Genomic DNA, 20460 nt, shown 5'->3' on the forward strand with positions numbered 1-20460 from the left:
CAAAACTGGATGCAGTACTCTAGGTGTGGCTTTATAGATTAGGAACGGGAGCTCCCACCATCACATGGCGCTGGGGTTTCGAACTGCCAAATCTTCTGGTCAACAAAGCTAGCACCTTAACGGCTAAGCCGCCCCCTCCTTAGCCTGGATCAAATGTGCTGTTCCTCACCACTTCGGTCTGTTCCAGGCAATCCGGCCACATCCCTTTCGTGCTGAGCCTCTAACATCTTTTTTCCACGCACATACCTGGATTGAAGGGAAGAGAGAAAAACGTCAGCGCTCCCAAAATCAGCCCCCCCGGAAGTGTTGAATGAGGCAGAGAGGCAGAATGCCCCACTTAGGGTAAGGTAACCTTTCATTTTACTGGTCAACAAACTGAAGACAATGGGCTGGAGAGGTCGTCGTGTTGGCTGCCTTGTGCTTTAGAGCCCACTGACTTGGATATGGAGATAGTCCTCGACCTACAGCCAACATTGAGCCCAAGATTTCTGTTGCTAAGCGAGACAGTTGTCAAATGACTTTCGACCCAAAAGCCACAGTTCTTAAGCAAATAGCTGCAGTTGTTCATTAGTTCATTATGAGCCACAGTGGCGCAGTGGTTAGAGTGCAGTACTGCAGGCTACTTCTGCTGACTGCCTGCAATTTGGCAGTTCAAATCCCACCAGGCTCAAGGCTGACTCAGCCTTCCGTCCTCCCGAGGTTGGTAAGATGAGGACCCAGATTGTTGGGGGTGAAAGGCTGACTCTGTAAACTGCTTAGAGAGGGCTGTGAAGCACTGAGAAATGGAATATAAGTCTAAGCGCTATTGTTATCTTCCTCCCTCCCTCTTAGAATGCAGTATTGCATGCTAATTATGCCCACTGACAGGAGTTCAATCCTGACCGGCTCAAGATTGAGTCAGCTTTCAATCCTTCCGAGGTGGGTAAATATGAGGACCCAGATTCTTTTTTTTTGGGGGGGGGGGGCAAGAGGTTGACAAGAGTGGGGAGGGTATGAGAATTTTGCAGTATCCTTCCCCTGGAGTGGGATGGGAATGGGGATTTTACAGTATCCTTCCTCTGGAGTGGGGAGGGAATAGGGATTTTACAGTATCCTTCCTCTGGAGTGGGGATTTTACAGTATCCTTCCCCTGGAGTGGGGAGGAAATGGGGATTTTACAGTATCCTTCCCCTGGAGTGGGATGGGAATGGGGATTTTACAGTATCCTTCCTCTGGAGTGGGGTGGGAATGGGGTTTTTGCAGTATCCTTCCCCTGGAGTGGGGAGGGAATGGGGATTTTACAGTATCCTTCCTCTGGAGTGGGGAGGGAATGGGGATTTTGCAGTATCCTTCCCCTGGAGTGAGGTGGGAATGAGGATTTTACAGTATCCTTCCCCTGGAGTGGGGTGGGAATGGGGATTTTACAGTATCCTTCCTCTGGAGTGGGGTGGGAATGGGGATTTTACAGTATCCTTCCCCTGGAGTGGGGTGGGAATGGGGATTTTACAGTATCCTTCCTCTGGAGTGGGGTGGGAATGGGGATTTTACAGCATCCTTCCCCTGGAGTGCGGAGGGAATGGGGATTTTACAGTATCCTTCCCCTGGAGTGGGGTGGGAATGGGGATTTTGCAGTATCCTTCCCCTGGAGTGGGGAGGGAATGGGGATTTTACAATATCCTTCCCCTGGAGTGGGATGGGAATGGGGATTTTACAGTATCCTTCCTCTGGAGTGGGGAGGGAATGGGGATTTTACAGTATCCTTCCCTGGAGTGGGGTGGGAATGGGGATTTTGCAGTATCCTTCCCCTGGAGTGGGATGGGAATGGGGATTTTACAGTATCCTTCCCCTGGAGTGGGGAGGGAATGGGGATTTTACAGTATCCTTCCCCTGGAGTGGGATGGGAATGGGGATTTTACAGTATCCTTCCTCTGGAGTGGGGGGGGAATGGGGATTTTACAGTATCCTTCCTCTGGAGTGGGATGGGAATGGGGATTTTGCAGTATCCTTCCCCTGGGAGTGGGGAGGGAATGGGGATTTTGCAGTATCCTTCCCCTGCCACTCCCACCAAGCCACGGCCACAGACCCGGTAGTATAAAAAATTGAATTTCACCACTGCCCCGAGGCGTTCCTTGGATGCTCACCCGGTGAGGTTTCGGATCAGGTGGAAGGAGGCGTCGTCGAAGGCCGGTTTCCCCATCCTGCTCGGGTTGAGGACGGGCGTATACTCCATGCCCATCACGGTGACCTTGCTCTCCGGGAGGGACATATCCGATGGGGCGGTGCTTACCAAGGAGTCTTGAAGGAAGACGACCGGCAAGGAAGCAATGTCTGGTTCCTAAGAGATGAGAATGTAGGAGCAACAAGGCCAGAACGCATAGAGGTAGTCCTTGGCTTTCAACCGCAACTGAGCCCAGCCATTTCTGTTGTTAAGCGAGACATTGGTTCAGTGAGCTTAGCCCCGTTTTACGACCTTTCTTGCCACCGTCATTAAGTGAATCCTGTGCAGCATCCCTGCGGTCATGTGCATAAAATTCAAATGCTCAGCAACGGGCTCATATTTATGACGGTGGCAGAGTCCTGGGGGTCGTGTGTCCCCTTTTGCGACCTTCCGACGAGGAAAATCAACGGGGAAGCCGGAATTCAGTTTAACCGTGCGACTAATTTAACAACAGCACCGATTCACTTAACAATGGTATAAAATGGAGCAAAAGTCACTTAACTAATGTTTTTTTCACTTAGCTACATAAATGAGTCGATAAATTTTGGACTCATTTGTGGTCTTAAGTGGAGAATGATCTGTAGATGATTTTTTTTTCGTTCTTTTTTCAGCCCATAAGCTGTTCTGCCTTGGCCATGCCTATGATCTGCAGTATGGCCACCCCACGTCCCCCCCAGATACTCCCTCAAAGTCGGCTCTTGGTCTGAAAAAAACCCTCTGAAGTGAACTCAAAGATTCCTTTATTAAGAGCGCCAGCAGCCCCGGCAAAAATTCTCTCTCTCTCCGTAGCTTAACAAGTCCACCCGGCAGATCTATTCATCTCCGCCCCCTGCCTTTTATCCCCAGAGTTAGAGTGGGGCTTCGCTAGCAGCAGTGGCTCTTCCGTCCCAAGGACCGGCACATAGATTTCCACTGCTCTCCTCTCCTCTCTGCCACATCTATTCATCCCCATCCCCTGCCTTTTACCTCCAGAGTTAGGGTGGGGCTTCAGTAGCAGCAGTGGCTCTTCCGTCCCAAGGACCGGCCCATAGATTTCTACTGCTCTCCTCTCCTCTGCCACATCTATTCATCTCCGCCCCCTGCCTTTTACCCTCCAGAGTTAGGGTGGGGCTTCAGTAGCAGCAGTGGCTCTTCCATCCCAAGAACCGGCCCATAGATTTCCATTGCTCTCCTCTCCTCTGCCACATCTATTCTTCTCTGACCCCTGCCTTTTATCGCCAGAGCTAGGGTGGGGCTTTGCTAGCAGCAGGGGCTCTTCCGTCCCAAGGACCGGCCCATAGATTTCCACTGCTCTCCTCTCCTCTGCCTTCTTGCGCATCCACGTGTCAAGCACTGGGCCCACTTATTCCTCCTCTTCCTCATCCACCACCTCCAGACCTGGGGGCTGTTGACTCTCCATTTGAGGACTGACGGATGTCCTAGGCTCCGCCTCTGTCTCTCTGCCAACTCCATTCCCTCTCCCCACTTGGTGCTCTCAGGTTGCCTTGATGCTGACCCTGACTCCCATACCTCCTCCTCCTCTGATTTAGCTGCTGGAGGGGCAGGCCACCACACACTGCGAGAACCAGAATAACCAGGAGAACACGTCTCATCAGAAATATTATTACCGGGATCCGGAGTTGACAGTTGAGATATTTGCATCTCTTCTTCAGTTCTTCCATGACGAACTTGGTAAACTCGTAAAGTCTTTCTGGAGTCATGCTCTGAGGGAAGGAAGAGAAGAAAAAAATGAAATAAAAAATAAAGCACCCTCGGAACCGCTAAGCATAGGAGATTTAAAATGCAGGTGGTCCTCAGCTTACAACTATTCATTTAGTGACCATCCAAAGTTACAATGGCACTGTAAAAAAAAAGGGACTTGTGGCCAGTTTTCGCACTTACAACACACATTGTGGCATCCCTATGGTCGCGAGATCAAAATTCAGCCTGCTTGGCTAACTGGCTCGTATTTGCGACGGTCATAGTATCCCGGGGTCAGGTGACGAACAAGGTCAATGGGGAATCCAGACCCGCTTAATGACCGTGTGAATAATTTGAAAACCACACGTTCAAAACTGAACAATTTGTTGCAACAAAGGTCGTAAAACGGTGCAGAGCTCACTTAAAAAAACGAGTTTCACTTAGCAATGGAAATTTCGGGCTCGGCTGCAGTCGTTAAGTCGAGGATTTCCCGCGCTCATCTTGGAGTCAAATCCTCTTAGAACCTACTTCTTTGTCCACATTAGGGTGGGCGCAGGCATCGATCCTCTGGACGAGCTTCTCCAAGTAGTTATTCAACGTTTGGGTCTGCCAGTTGGATTTCGCCACCTGAAAAGTGAAGATTCGGACAGTGAGGAGGTTGGGGAGGAAGATGGGCCAGTCCTGGAGTCTGAGGAGGGCTCTGTGTCGGAGGCAGAGAGGGGGCCAGAGCCGTATGCCAGTTATCAGCTGCCTTCGGAGTCAAACATCAGTGAGGCAGAAGAAGCTGGAGCCTGCATGCGCAGAGTTGCCAGGAGAAGGGAACAGCTACAGAACAGGGGTCGACTTGGGAGTAAAGCCACAGGTGGTCAGTGAATGGCCCCTCCCAGAGGAAATAAAAGAGGAGTGAAAGGAGAGTGGAGTTTGCAGGAGACAATTAGTTCGCTCAGTTGGTTCGTGACTCTCCGAGACTCCTTGCCAACTTTTTCAAAGATCAGCCTGGCAGCTCTCCAAGACAGATAAGGTCTGTGACTGTAAATCCGCCCTCAAAAGAATTTGCTGGATGTGAATGAGCAGAATTCACAGCAAATTAATAAAAGGGTTTTTTGTCGGGACAAGGAGTTTGCCTCATGCTCTTGGGAAACCTCAGTCAGAACAGAACCAGTCATGAATAGCTCCAAGCAGAAGGTTTATTGCGAGTTAAAAGTCTCATCGGAGAGACAGCATCTCCTTGAGAAGCGTCAGATAAGGCTTTGGGGATTCTGGGAGAGGCCTGGCCTGGCCTGCATATTGCCTGCAGCCCCCATTTAAGGGCTCCCTCCAGTCTAGCTGGAGATTCCACCACAGGGAAGAAGGGAGGGAGGGAGGATAGAGAAAAGGAGGGCAAGGGAGAGAGGAAGAGTGAGATCGAGAGAAGCGAGGGAGGGAAGAGAGAAGGCAGGCAGGAAGGTGAGATAGAGAAAAGGGAGAGGGGAGAAATGAGAAAAGGAAGGAAGAAGAAGGAAAGGGAGATAGAGAAAAGGGAGAGAGGAGAAATGAGAAAAGGAAGGAAAAGAAGGGAAGGGAAGTCAGAGATAGAGAAAAGGGAGGGAAGGGGAAGAGGGAGGATAGTGAAACAGAGCAAAAGAGAGAGGAGAAATGAGAAAAGGGAGGAAGGTGAGAGAAAAAAGGGAGAGGAGAAATGAGAAAAGGAAGGAAGGTAAGAGAAAAAAGAGAGAGAGGAGAAATGAGAAAAGGAAGGAAGGAAGGTGAGATAGAGAAAAGGGAGAGGGAAGAAATGAAAAAAGGAAAGGAAGGGAAGGGAGGTCAGAGATAGAGAAAAGGGAGGGAAGGGGAAGAGGGAGGATAGTGAAACAGAGTGAAAGGAGGGAGGAGAAAGGAGAAAAGGAAGGAAGGAAGGTGAGATAGAGAAAAGGGAGAGAGGAGAAAAGGAAGGGAGGGAGGAAAGGGAGTGGGCTTTCTTTCTCTTGGTACCTCTGTCTTGATTTTCACTTGAATATTGGTCAGAAACCGCTGGATTCTCTCCAAGAAGACTCGATCCATAGCCAGGTAACGAAACCTGTTCTCAAACTTGCTGATAATTTCTGAAGCCTGGTTGGGGAACGGGAGGGAAGGATGATTCTATTTATCCCCCCCCCCCCCCCGATGGAGCTGATCGTGTCACTCCCTTCCCACGCTCTTTCCTGAACCCCAACTCTTGGGTTGTTTGGAGGAGACCCTCCATGGCCGACCTGCTCCAGGTAGCCGGTCTCTGCTTTCTCCATATCAATCATGATCAAGCCTTCCACAAACTCGATGCGCGAGTTCTCCTTCTGCAGATGCTTCATGAAGATCTCGAGCTCTTCGGGCGAAAAGTTCCCACCGTCTGCGAAGAGTCTGAAAACAACAAGGACGGGTCCGAATTGGCTGGCAGGTCATTCAGGAGGGAACCTGTTGCAGCCTGCTAGAGGCCGGTGGAGCTGGCGGCAGACTCGGACGATGAGGGGGTTGGGGAGGAACGTGGGCCAGTGCTGGCGGCTCCGATGGATCAGCTGCCAGAGAGGCAGCTGCCTTTGGAGGCTGGGATGAGTGAGGAGGAAGAACAGCTGGGGCCTGTTCCAAATGAACGTACGTGCAAAGCAGTTAGGAGAGGGGAACAACGGAGGACAAGAAATCGACTCGGGAAGCAAAGCACATGTGGACGCTGAATGGCCTGGTTGGGGAATAAATAGAAAGAAAGGGGAGCGACTGTCGTAGGAGACAACAGTTCGTATTTCTGAAGATTTTGCTCACTGTGTTTCATGCCACAAAGACTGCCTGGCAGAACTTAATTTGCAGCCTTTCGGCCGGGAGCTCACGGCCTGGCAACTATCGCAAGGAACTGATAAGGTCTGTTGCTGCAGTTAATGAAGGACTATTGCCTGGACGTTTCGGTGGGTGAATGCAATTAATTAACAAGAGGTAAATAAAGAGGGGTTTTTTTTCGTGACAAGGAGTGGGTTTCTTGCTTCTGCTAAGGCTGGGCCGGAACAGAACCGACCCAGAACGAAGGAGAAATTTCCTGACAGGGAGAACAAACGGGAAACGCTGCCCTGTGTTCTGGGTACCTGCAGGCTTTCAGGAAGTCCGTGTTCGAATCTCGCAGCTTGCCCAAGGCTTCCTCCAGATACTGTCTGTAACTCCGCATGGAGACCTGGAGTACTTCCACGTGGTTCAGCAACTCCGTGTGGAGGTTGCGGCTGAGGGCCATCACCCTATGGAGTGGAAAGAGTGGACAGCAAGACGTCCCTTTGAAATACCCTTCGAAGGCGGAGCTAATGAGGGAGCTGCCATTCTGCTAGTAGAGCAATGCCAGCCAACAGCTAACAACATTAGGAAAGGGAGGAGGATTGGACAGTAGGGAGGGATTAGGGGAGGGACGGGAACCAAGCCAGGTGAGACGCACACGCCAGCCCAAGGTCAACCATTGGAATGCAGAGCTGGAAACTGAGGTTCTATTTACCCAAACAATATCCAAGCACCCGATTGGACATTCATTGATGAAAGGGATAGTTAAGTGATCTGCACACCGCCCAGAGAGAGGCTACCCTACGAGGATGGATTGTGCATTGTAAAGATAACACTTGGTGACATCATCAGTTCTGGGTAATGACCAAGGAGAATTGATCATCAGTGCACTGATGATGCTACGTAGTTGGGTTATGAAATGTCTGCCAAAAGCCACCTAGCTTAGAGAGCGCCAAGGACCCCACAGTCCTCCTCCTCTTCCTCCACTCCGCACACCCCCATTCCCTTCTAGCACTGATGACGTCATGAAATGCCTGCAAGAAAACCACCAAGCTTACAGAGAGCACCAAGGACTCCCCCTCCCTCTCCTTGCAAACCTCACTCCTTTCTATTACTGATGACGTTACCCAGTTGGTTCATGAGATGTCTGGAAGAAAACCATCAAGCTCCGAGAGCACCAAGGATCCCACAGTTATCTTCCTCCTCCCTGAAAACCCAACTCCCCTTTAATACTAACAACCTAGTTTGGGTCATGAAACATCTGCAAGAAAACCACCACTCAGGGAGCATTGATGATGTTACATAGTTGGGTTATGAAATGTCTGCAAAAAAGCCACCTAGCTTAGGAGAGCACCAAGGACCCCACAGTCCTCCTCCTCCTCCACGTTGCATATCCCACTCTCTTCTAGTACTGATGATGTTACCTAGTTGGGTTGTGAAAAGTCTGCAAGAAAACAAGCAAGCCCAGAGAGCACCAAGAACCGCACAGTCCTCCTCCCTGCCTTCCTTCTAGCACTGCCTTCCTTCTAGCACAGATGACGTTACTTAGTTGGGTTATGAAACGTCTGCAAGAAAACCACCAAGCTCAGGGAACACAAAGGATCCCAAATATTCAACACGGAGTTACAAACGTTCTCTTCTATCGGTATCATGAATTTCCCCTGGGTTTAAATCAGGTTCCCTTCTACATTCTGATGGCACCATATCCAATGCTCTGCCCAATGCTATTGTGAGATTGTGGCTGGCCTCGCCCCCTTCTTCCCAACCATCAGGCTTACTTTTCTGCCCGGCTTTCCATCTGGAAGACTCTCTCCATGTCTTGGATCCGGGTCCGGAAGGATCTGCTGACCGCGTTGTGGTCTTCTCGGATCTTATTGAAGGCGCTCCGCTCCTTGTTCAGCGCCTCGATCAAGCCAGCGCAGTGACGCTTCAAGCGGTCGTTGTGAAGCCGTAACTCCACTGAGAGAAGGAATGAAAATTTCCACATTTAAGGGAAAGCCTGAAAACGGCCCAAAAAACAGCCTGAAAATGGCCCTGAAAACAGCCCGAAAAGCAGCCTGAAAAACTTCCTGAAAACAGCCCCCAAAATGGCCTGAAAACACCCCCCAAAATGGCCTGAAAACGCCCCCCAAACAGCCTGAAAATGGCTGCAAAAACAGCCTGAAAAAGCCCCCCAAAACAGCCTGAAAACACCACCCAAAACAGCCTGAAAATGCCCCCCCTAACAGCCTAAAAATGGCTACAAAAACAGCCTGAAAAAGGCCCCCACAACAGCCTGAAAATGCCCCCCCTAACAGCCTAAAAATGGCTACAGAAACAGCCTGAAAAAGGCCCCCACAACAGCCTGAAAATGCTCCCCACAACAGCCTGAAAATGCCCCCCACAACAGCTTGAAAAAGCCCCCCAAAACAGCCTGAAAACACCCCCCTAACAGCCTAAAAACGGCTGCAAAAACCGCCTGAAAAAGCCCCCCAAAACCGCCTGAAAAAGCCCCCCAAAACAGCCTGAAAACACCACCCACAACAGCCTGAAAATGCCCCCCCAACAGCTTGAAAAATGCCTCCCAAAACAGCCTAAAAAAGCCCCCCCAAACAGCCTGAAAACGGCTGCAAAAACAGCCTGAAAAAGGCCCCCAAAACAGCCTGAAATTACCACCCAAAACAGCTTGAAAAATGCCTCCCAAAGCAGCCTAAAAACGGCTCCAAAAACAACCTGAAAATTCCCCAAAACAGCCTAAAAAAGCCCCCCCAAACAGCCTGAAAATGGCTGCAAAAACAGCCTGAAAACACCCCCAAAACAACCTGAAAACACCACCCAAAACAGCCTGAAAATGCCCCCCAAAACAGCCTGAAACAGCTCCAAAAACAGCCTGAAAACACCCCCAACAGCCTGAAACAGCTCCAAAAACAACCTGAAAACACCCCCCCACAACAGCCTGAAAACAGCCTGAAAATGCCCCCCCCCCCAAACGCCCCCAAAACAGTTCCACAAACAGTCTGAAAATGGCCTAAAAACAGCCAAAAAACAGGCATGCACGCCCTGGCCAGCTGGTCTTTGGGTTTCCGGTGCGCGCACCTGCACAGGTGTTCCGGTTGGGGCCCTCAGTGCCGAAAGGTTTTGCCATCACTGCTATAGGATAAAAGAAAAACGAGAGCAAAACAAAAAGAGGTACCCATCCTGACGTTGTAAATGTCCTTCTCGATGCGTTCCTTCCGGGGCTCGTGAAGATGGAGGCGCAGCTGCAGCTCGGAGCTGAGCTCTTCCTTCTTGGTCACCCCGATGACCCAGGTGCTGGATAAGGTGTCATCGAACCACTTCTCCAGGTGCTCGAAGAACTGGAGTCGGATGCTGCCAGGGGAGCAGAGAGGAGGGCACGAAAGGGGCGGCTTGAGGATAAAGGGGTCGCTGGTCCCATCTCGAAGACCACGGAAATAAAAGGAAGGATTCAGGAGATCCCGGGGGGTTGAAGGGTTGCTGTAGCCATGATTGAATGCTAACCTGGCTAGCTAATGTTCTGATCTAGACTTCCCAAGAGCAAGAAACTGACTCTCCTGGTCCTGAATAAAACCTCCTTTTATTTAGGTTAAAGGGAATTCCTCTCCAGCAAAGTCTTTCATGAGATTTCCCAACTACAGGCCTTTATCAGGCTTGGAGAGCTGCCAGGCTGATATCTTCTAAACTCCATGCTGTAGCAGCAATTATTTGACAAGAAGTCAGGAACAGATCTTCACTCTAATGAATTGAACTAATTGTCTCCTGCAAACTCTACTCCCCAGTCGCTCCCCTTTTATTCTCTATGGGAGGGGCCATTCACCGTCCACCTGTGACTTTACTCCCGAGTCGACCCTTGCTCCCTAACTGTTCCCTTCTCCTGGCAGTTGTGTGCATGCTCACACTGGGAACAGGCTCCAGCTGTTCTTCTGCCCCACTGATGTCCGACTCCGAAGGCAGCTGATAACTGTTGGACGGCCCTGGCCCCCTCTCTGCCTCCGACACAGAAGCCTCACCAGAGCCTTCACCAGCCTTCAGGACTGGCCCATGTTCCTCCTTAACCTCCTTACTGTCTGAATCTGCCACCAGTTCTGCTGGCAAGCCACAACAACTAAGGTTTGCATTGTAAATCGGGAATTGCCCAGAGTCGGTGGAAAGATAGGTGGCTGTAGAAATGTTTTCAAGAAACAAATAAAAATATCTTATTTTAAAAAATGTCATCCTGATCTCCCCTTGTCTCTCTAAACCCACAATTTGTGGTGATTGTTCTGCTATGTTTTCTGCGAGTCGCCCCCCCAAACGATCAGGCCCAAAATAAATTCCTGAAAGGGTTTATTGGAGCTGTTTAAAAAGTTGGATTTCTAGGAGTTTGATGCATTTCAGCTGGTGGGTTTAAAGTGCTCCTAAAATCCTTTTTCTTAACTGGAGAAAAATGTCCTATTCTTTGAGAGAAACAGAGGGAGGAAAGTAAGGAAACAGAGAGAGAGAGAGAGAGAGAGAGAGAGAGAGAGAAAGGGGGGGAGAGAAAGAAAGAGAAAGACTTACTGTCTTCTAATATCTCTGAAGAAACCCTCTGACAGGTACACCTGCTCCAGGTAGTAAGGCAGAGAACTGCTTTTCAGTTTCCCCTGGTAATATTTCTCTGGTTTCCGGAGCTTGGACTTCTTCAAGTACTCCACCACTTTGTAGGTGTTTCCGTTGGACGTGGTGAAGAATTCCATAATCACATCCTTTCGCTTGGACCTCTTGTCCGAATCCTCTGTCTGGCAGAAGGATAAGATAGAAGGGACGAGACTGAGCACCTATTTTTGAAACGTGGTTCAAAATATGAGGACGGCCAATGACTAGGTTCGAGTCAGTTCCCTTCCTTTTCTTTAGGGGTTACCGTTCATGTTTTCACACACACACACACTCTTAGAAAGCCTGTTGGGTCTGGTGATGAAAACTCAGAAAGTGGAGACAGGGAGTTCTAGTCTCGCCTTAGACATGAAAGTCAATTGCGTGACTCTAAGCCAATCACCAGGAGATTGGGAGTTCTAGTCCTGCCTTAGCCATGAAAGTCAATTGGGTGACTTTGGGCCAATCACCAGGAGATTGGGAGTTCTAGTCCTGCCTTAGCCATGAAAGTCAATTGGGTGACTTTGGGCCAATCACCAGGAGATTGGGAGTTCTAGTCCCGCCTCAGCCATGAAACTCAATTGGGTGACTCTAAGGCAATCACCAGGAGGCGGTGAGTTCTAGTCCCGCCTTAGCCATGAAAGTCAATTGGGTGACTTTGGGTCAATCACCAGGAGGCGGTGAGTTCTAGTCCCGCCTTAGCCATGAAAGTCAATTGGGTGACTCTAAGCCAATCACCAGGAGATGGTGAGTTCTAGTCCCGCCTTAGCCATGAAAGTCAATTGGGTGACTTTGGGCCAATCACCAGGAGACTGGGAGCTCTAATCCCACCTTAGCCACACAGGGCTGTTTGTAAAGAAAACCAATAGATAGATAGAAAGAAAACGAACAAATAAATGGGATGGGAAAAGCTCCTTGTAATCCAGGCACAAGGAAGCGAGGATGTCGGCTGATCCTCATGGAGATTCTCAGCTCACCAGATCTGGCTTGGAGGCGTCTTGAGTCTTGGGCCCCAAGGTGCTCCCTTCCCCTGAGCTCTCTATGTCTACTCCACTGCCGCCGTTCCCGTCTCTCTGGCGAGCAGAGGTCTCTGTTTCTTCCCCTTCCTCCTCTTCCTCCTGGTCCGCTTCCTCCACTTCGACAGGCTCGGCTCCTTCAGCGTCCTCCTCCTCCGGAGGCAGCCCTTCCTCGTTCTCTTTCTGCAGGAGAATCTCCATGGCCTCTTCTGTTTCTTCGATCTCCTGGGACTCCTGCGTTATCTCTGGTCAAGACACACAACAATATATTCCCAGTCCGGCACCTTCGAAAAGCCTTCGAGGGATGGGGAAGCCGCGGCCCTCCAGCTGCTGCTAAACTATGACTCCCAGCACCCCTCGGCAGTGGCCAAGCCATTGCAGGTAGCCCTTGGCTTACGCCCACAAATTGAGCCCCAGATTTCCGTTGCTCAATGAGACCGTTGTGGAGTGGCCACCCGCTTTACGACCTTTCTTGCCGCAGTTATCGGTTACCGTCTTACTAACCGTCACTGGTCACCGTGATGTGATCCACTGCCGTTGTGAAGTTGGTCACACGGTTGTTAAGGGCCTGGCTTCCCCCATGGACTTTGCTTGTCAGGAGGTGGGAAAGGTCATAAATAGGAAGCAGGAAAGGCTGATTGGCTGGCTTCCAACAAGCAAAGTCAATGAGGGAAGCTGGATTCACTTAGCAACATCCAGGTTCACTTAGCAATTGTGGGGGAAAAATGGTTGTAAAAAATTGGGTGGGGCTCACTTAACAACGAATGTGGTCAGCGATAGAAACTGGAGACTAGCTGTATTTGAAAAAAGACATCATAGCCCTTACCTCCTTCTTCCCTTTTTCCTTCAGCTGAGCTTTCCGGTTTCTTTAAGGTCTTCTAAAAAAGAAAATGGAGAAAAATAGGGGAAAGTGAGAAAGGGAGTTATAAGATGCTCCAAAGTATAAGACGCACTTAGATTTTGGAGAGAAAAACAAGAGAAAAAAAAATCTGCCTCCCAGCAATTTGCCTCCTCGCAGCAAACAGCAAACAGCCTCTTTCAGTTTCAATTTCAGCACAGCCTGATTAGCACGAGCAGCTGATTGTTGGTCGGATCGGCCTCCCAATCATCAGCTGTTTCAGGATGCCGGGATTGCCTATTGCCGCCTCCGTGCGCCCCTTTTTCGGGCCTCCGTTCACCCCATTTTCTGCCTGTTCTGATCCCCGTTGCCCGGAACAGGCCAAAAATGGGGCGCACAGAGGCCGAAAACAGGATGCGGAGGCCGAAAATGGGTTGCGCGGAGGCGACATTAGGCTATGGCAAACCCTGAAACAGCTGATCGTGTAGAGGCCAATCCAGCCAACAATCAGCTGCTTTTGAAGCACAGATATAAGGTAAAGGTAAAGGTTCCCCTTGCACATATGTGCTAGTCGTTCCTAACTCTAGGGGTTGGTGCTCATCTCCATTTCAAAGCCGAAGAGCCAGCGCTGTCCGAAGACGTCTCCATGGTTATGTGTCCAGCATGATTCAACGCCAAAGGTGCACGGAATTCTGTTACCTTCCCACCAAAGATGGTCCCTATTTTTCTACTTGCATTTTTTTAATGTGCTTTCGAACTGTTAGGTTGGCAGAAGCTGGGACAGGTAACGGGAGCTCACTCTGTTACACGGCGCTAGGGATTCAGACCGCCAAACTGCCAACCTTTCTGATCGACAAGCTCAACGTCTTAGCCATGGGCCTTAAGATGCTTGTATTACATCCAATAAGTCTTAATTTTTTTTAGCCCAACTTTTGTTATTTTGTATTCTGCTCTTTCTTGTCCTCTAAGCCATGATTCAGAAGGACTGGGGATTCAGTCTCTGAACACTACCAGCAGCTGGATTCATCCCCTGGACAAAGCAATCTGCACACACCTCGTTGAGGATTGTCCCTGAGTACTAGCTACGTTTCATGCCCGTTGTATGAAGCGATCTGTTGTTTTTTTTCTGCCTACCCCTTTGTAGCTGCCCAGGACGTAAAAATACCGACTGATGGCCGCGCTGTAGGAAAGAAGCTCGTGCCGAACGCGGCGTGGGTAAACGATCACTTTAGACACGAGGTCTTGATAGAAGATGGAGTACCTTGACAAGAGAAAAAAACCAGAGGAATTTGAACCTTTCCATCCTCTCTTCTCCAAACTGCAGCAATAATATTAGTGGGAGAATGAGCGGCCTCCGCCCCGCAAAAGCAGAGAATGGGAAACCCCTCAAAACAAGATAGGCCAGTGTTGGTGAACCTTTTCGGCACTGAGCGCTGAAGTGAGTGTGTGTATGCGCAGTGTGTGTAAGCAGTAGCTTACAAAGAAAACCTCTATAAAATGTTTTATGGATGGCATTTGCCTCCAGCGAGATTGGCCAAAATGTGCCCAAATTTATCCCCTAATTGTTGGCGATGCAGCCACAAGCCTGGAACATTCTACCACATGTGGTGGACGTGCCCCATCACAAGGAAGTACTGGTGCAAAATTCGGAAGTGGTTAGAAGAAATTACTGAGCGAAAAATGGAACTCAAACCAGAAGCATTCTTATTAGGACGACTGGATCAAAAAAATGGACAAATAATCTCAATACATAATTGTTCTGACCCCTCCTCGTCCTAAACCAAAGCACGCTGAGATGAAGATACTTCAAGGATTTATTAACACACAGACTAGCCCTAGGCAGCAAACCAGACCAGACCAGACCTTGGCAGCAATCCAGCACAGATTAGACGTTGGCAGCAATCCAGCACAGACTAACCTTGGCAGCAATCCAGCCTGCCAAGCTAGCCACAAGAATTCTCCAGCTCTATTAAATACGTTGACTCCTGCAACGAGCGTGTGGACAATCATTCCTTTTATAGTCTTGAGAGGAGCCTAATTACCACCAGCTGAGTGCAATTATCTCCTGTAACTGCGTAACTGTCCCTTATGCCTATTAGCTCTCCATTGCCGGGCATCCAGGACCAACTCCCTTGTCTCCTCCCCACTGCTCCAATGCATGACGTCAGGATCACACTCCCTTGTCTCCTCCCCACTGGTCCAAGGCTCAGGCGCCAGCGTCTCTGTGCCCTGCTCGGAGTCGGAACCCTGTCCAGGGTCCTCCACATCCTCCAGAGCCGACATGTAGGGCCCCTTGCTGTCGGAGTCTGGTGGCAGCTCCAACGGCTCCTGCTGGGCCACAACACATAATCATACACATACTCACTGCAGCCAGGATTGCCTTTGCACAAAACTGGGGAAAAAATCAATACACCCTCAGATGAAACTACAATCAGGGAAATACTCGAATGTGCAGAAATGGATAAAATGACAATAGTGCTAAAAGAAAGAGAATAATCGGACTTCTATCAAGCATGGAATAAAATGTACAAGTGGCTAGAAAACAGAAGCCAAGACAGAAAATAGAGAATACAAATATATGGAGATATAAGTAATGAATACTATTATAAGTGTTAATATTATGTTTGTTACGTTATAGGACAAGGTTATAGTGAGAGGAAGGCGAAGGCAGAAGGGAGAATTACAAAAGCTAAGAAGGAAAGCCGATAAGAGAAAGCTGTAAAATTGCTGTATATTGTTATGTATGTTCTGTGTTTTGTTTTGTCATATTGTGGTTTTTTTCCCCCTTTGCCGTGTCTTTCCTATTGTTTTTAAAGATCAAAACATTTAATAAAAAATACTTTTAAAAAAAATGGTATATACATGAAGTGACTATTTAGAATACCTTGTTGAAAAATGAAAGAATAACATCTTTGTTTGAAGGTATGATGTACAAGGACAATAATGAACATAAGCACACTCGATAGTTGATTGGTGGGATTATACATAATTGAAAACAGTGATATACAAATATAAATGGTTGGTAAATCTCTTTCATATTGGGACCTGTGATTATATAAAGGTATATTGTTATTAAACATATCAAGAATGTAAGGGAAATAGGTTTATTGAAGAAAAAAAAATAATATTAATTGTAATGGAATATACATTGTACAATGAAAGTGAGGTATTTAGTTATATTAGATGAAAAATCTGTGATTGTAAATGTAATTGAGAATATGGATGCAAAAACACTTGTAACCAAACGACATGCTGTATGTAATGGATGAGATCATTTTTTATATTGTTTTTTTTATTATTATTATGTTTTTTTTTTAAAAAAAAACAGAAATGCAAAAAAAATAAAAATAAAGAGTGCGTATGCGCCTGCATGGTGGAAGAGCAGCCGCCCCCGTGCCCATGCCCGTTGGCTGCTCTTCCGGTTTTAGTGCGCGCATGTGCACCGCCCAGCTTGTCTTCTGGTTCCTGGCACGCATTGAGCGCGTGAAGAGCAGCTGGCTAGCGTGCGTGCGTGTGTGAAGACCCGGAACAGAGATGGCTCTGTTTGCCACTTCTGGCAGGCGTGCCGAAGGGTTTGCCATCACGGACACAGCCAGTTCCTTACGTACCCATTGCCAATGATGTCCAAGGCAAAATAAACCTTCTCGAGACAGGCCTTGAGTTTCTCATCGGTGCTTTGCATCCTGAGCTTATCAACTGCTATGTCCAGGTTCATTTCCCTTAGCTGGTTGCACGCAGGAGACAAAGAGGCGTTTTGCAGAGATGGATTTAAAAAAAAAAAGAGAGAGGCAATAATAGGGGTTAAAATAGAATGGAAACCTGAAGGTTTTTTTTATTAGGAATAATGTCTGCGGAAAAAAAAAAGAAATCCAGTATTTAATACTACATATAATTACGGTGGCAAGGATTGCCTTGGCCCAGAAATGGAAGAACAAATTAATTCCAAGCGAAGGTAAAATAATAAGAAAGGTTATGGATTGTGCTGAAATGGACAAACTAACTAAAGAAATCCAGGGAAAAGAAGAATCAGAATTCTACCAGATATGGGATAATGGAGGACAGAAACAAGAATCAATGAAGGAATATAACAAAATTCAAAAAATAAATAGTTATGAGTAAAATAAGAGGGTTAAGAATGGTGAAATCCAAATGAAATACAATAGAAGGGGAAATAATATAAGGGGGGCGGTATTGATTGATAATTGCTATTAGAAAGAACAGGAAGCTCCTGTTCGTACTGTACTGTGTAAATGTGGTACACGTCTAGGTTTTGTGTGTGTGTATTTTACATGTTTGTTAATAATAATAATAATAATAATTAAAAAAAGAGTTGCATGTCAGAATGATTTTAGCCAATGCAGGGTGGGAGCTCATGGTAAGAACCAGCCTGCAAGCAAAATGTTTATCTAAGCTGCTTTGGCACTGGAGGAAAAGGCCAAGAATAATTGTACCCAGAAGAGAATATTTGTTGCTCAGGGTTGAGCTTCAGGGTGCCTGGCGCCCTCTGAGCTTGGGGGTTTTCTTGCAGACGTTTCATGGCCCAACTAGGTAACAACATCAGTGCTGGAAGGGAGTGGGGTTTGAAGGGAGGAGGAGGAGAGGAGGGAGAGGGGAGGAGGGGTGTGGGAGGAAGAGGATGCTCTTGGTGCTCTCTGACTTCGGTTGTTTCCTTGTAAATGTTTCTTGACCCAACTACGTAACAACCCCAGTGCTAGAAGGGAGTGCAGTTTGCAGGGAGGAGGAAGAGGAGGATTGTGGGGTCCTTGGCGCTCTCTGTTGGTTTTCTTGCAGTCGTTTCATTACCCAACTAGGTGACATCATCAGTGCTAGAAGGGAGTGAGTTTTGCTCAATACCCCCAAAAGAACTACCAACTCAGACAATCAATGAAACCATAAACAAAAGTATAATCAAGGAACCATCACAAACATTCTCACCAACATTGACAGAGCAAGCCATTGTATATAAGCAGAGAGCAAACCTCATTCCTTCTAGCACTGATGATGTTACTTAGCTGGGTCATGAAATGTCAGGGGGTGGGGGAACAACCAAGCCCAGAGAGCACCAAGGACCCCACAATAATTCTAAAGTTGACAGTTTGGAATTCCACTCCCCCCCCCCAAAAAAACAAAGCCTCCTTTGTTAAAAAGCGGATCACCCCAAAATAATTTTGCATCCTCCAAAAACGGGAGACAGAGAGACAGTGGTCTGCATCTTCTAGAGAACTTTCAAATTAGGCGGAAAGGACCTTTTAGAAAACTAAATGGAGGGCAAAGCTAATTGGCAATCAGGTCTTAGGCAGCGTTTCAAGAAAGATAAAGGTGGGTACTTATCAGCCTTATCCCGAAAGACTTTGGCAGCCTACTGTTGGACTTTTTACAAACTATTTGGGACTCATTACAGGCTGCGATTGAACTTAATTCACAGCCATTGAAATAAAAAGAGGGGTTTGGGGGACTAAGCGTGTGCTTTGTACTCTCAGGAAGCCTAGGTCAGAACACTCTGCAAAAAAAAATTTGGAGAGTCTCCTCCCAGACAACACCCCACCCCCACACCCCAAACTGGGACCAGCGTTCTGACCTTGTTCATATTTTCGTGCTTGCTACGACAATCTTTTAAAGCTTTCTGAAGATCACTTTCCTGATTAGTGAGTTTCAAATGGTGGACATCAAAGATGGCCAGGACATCTTGGAAGTACTGATAGAGGTGCCTGCAGTTGATTTCGCTATTTTTAGCCAGCTGTTCCAGTTCAGCCTGGAACAATCAGGGAAGAACGAGAAAAGATCCGTGGTTAAAATAGACTAACAGAGTTGGAAGAGGCCTTGTAGATCATCTAGTCCAACCCTCTGCTCAAGCAGGAGACCCTACACCATTTCTGACTGATGCCAGTCCAGTCTCTTCTTGAAAGTCTCAAGGGATGAAGCTCCCACAACTTCCAAAGGCAACTTCTGTTCCATCGGTTGATGGTTCTCACTGTCAGAAAGTTCCTCCTTATTTCTAGGTTGAATCTCTCCTTGGTCAGTTTCCATCCAGTGTTCCTTGTCTCGCCTTCAAGAAAATAGCTTGACCCCTTCCTCTCCGTGGCAGCCCCTCAAACATTGGAAGGTTGCTATCCTGTCTCCCCTGGCCCTTCTCTACCCTAGACTAGCCATGCCCAGTTCCTGCAACAGTTCTTTGTATGTTTTAGCCTCCAGCCCCCTAATTATCCTGGTTGCTCTTCTCTGCACTTTTTCTGGAGTCTCAATCTCTTTTTTTATAGTGTGGTGACCAAAACAGGATGCAGTACTCTAGGTGTGGCCTTACTAAGGCTTGATAGAGTAGTATTAGAACCTCTCTTGATCTTGATTGTATCCCTCTGTTCATGCAATTTAGGATTGTGTTGGCTTTTTTGGCTGCCGCTGCACACAGCTGGCTCATATTTAGTTGGTTGTCCACTAAGACTCCAAGATCCCTTTCAGAGTCACTGCTATTAAGCCTGGTTTCACCCAGTTTATATATGTACTTTTGGTGGGTTTTTTTTTTACTTAAGTGTAGGACATTACTTTTCTCTACCTTGAATTTCATTTTGTTAGATAGGGCCCAGGATTCAATTCTGTCCAAATCCTTCTGTATCTTGAGCCTACCTTCTAGGATGTTGGCTATTCCTGCCAGCTTAGTATCATCTGCAAATTTGGTAAGTTCCCCCTCCTATTCCCTCATCTAAGTTGTTTATGAAGGTGTTGAAGAATAGTGGGGATGGGAAAGGAGACAGTCCTGACCAGGGAATGCTAGGAGGGAAAAAAACTGAATTTTTTAAAAAAAAGCTGCCCAGGGAAAGAGATTTTTCTCCCAGATTTTTAAATTTTATTTCAGTCTTGCCTTTATTATTTGTATAAAGGCTGTGAGCATGCGTAATGTGCTTTCCTCCTCCTATTTTCCCCACAACAACAATCCTGTGAGGTGGCCTGGGATCAGAGAAGGGAACTGGCCCAAAGTCACCCGACTGGCTTTCCTGTCTAAAGCAGGACTAGAACTCCCAGTTTCCTGGTGACCGGCCCATAGTTCCCCAGCTGATTTTCAGGTGTAAGTCAAGACTTGAACTCAACATCCCCTGGTGATTGGCCCCAAATCAGCCAGTGGCTTTTATGTCTAAGGCAGGACTAGAATTCCCAGTCTCCTGGTGATTGAGCCAGTCACCCAGCTGGCTTTTGAGTTCAAGTCTGGACTAGAACTGTCTCCAGGTTTCTAGCCTTGTACCTTAGCCACCAGACCAAACTGCCTCTTTTCCATTTCTTTTAATGAGATTTTCCCATTCCCTCTCTCATTTCCCCTTTCTTTTAATGAACTCCCCTGTCCCGCCGATAGGAGAGAGAGGGCTGAA

General features: G+C 47.8%; 1 protein-coding gene across 1 annotated transcript in view; it reads right to left on the bottom strand.

The window, feature by feature from the left end:
• CCDC180 (coiled-coil domain containing 180) overlaps positions 1-20460 on the bottom strand; it is a 55537-nt gene that overhangs the window by 12873 nt on the left and 22204 nt on the right. Inside the window, exons 13-27 of the mRNA XM_032232423.1 lie at positions 18681-18854; positions 16711-16826; positions 14237-14363; positions 13091-13142; positions 12226-12509; positions 11177-11394; positions 9813-9988; positions 8419-8599; positions 6961-7107; positions 6106-6250; positions 5849-5965; positions 4406-4504; positions 3805-3900; positions 2121-2314; positions 170-246 (exon numbers count right to left, since the gene is read on the bottom strand). Of these exons, the coding sequence (XP_032088314.1) occupies positions 170-246; positions 2121-2314; positions 3805-3900; positions 4406-4504; positions 5849-5965; positions 6106-6250; positions 6961-7107; positions 8419-8599; positions 9813-9988; positions 11177-11394; positions 12226-12509; positions 13091-13142; positions 14237-14363; positions 16711-16826; positions 18681-18854 (2203 nt within the window). The remainder of the gene's footprint in view (positions 1-169; positions 247-2120; positions 2315-3804; positions 3901-4405; positions 4505-5848; positions 5966-6105; positions 6251-6960; positions 7108-8418; positions 8600-9812; positions 9989-11176; positions 11395-12225; positions 12510-13090; positions 13143-14236; positions 14364-16710; positions 16827-18680; positions 18855-20460) is intronic.

The sequence above is a fragment of the Thamnophis elegans genome, chromosome 16, assembly GCF_009769535.1.
Source record: "Thamnophis elegans isolate rThaEle1 chromosome 16, rThaEle1.pri, whole genome shotgun sequence".
Classification (NCBI taxonomy): Eukaryota; Metazoa; Chordata; class Lepidosauria; order Squamata; family Colubridae; genus Thamnophis; species Thamnophis elegans.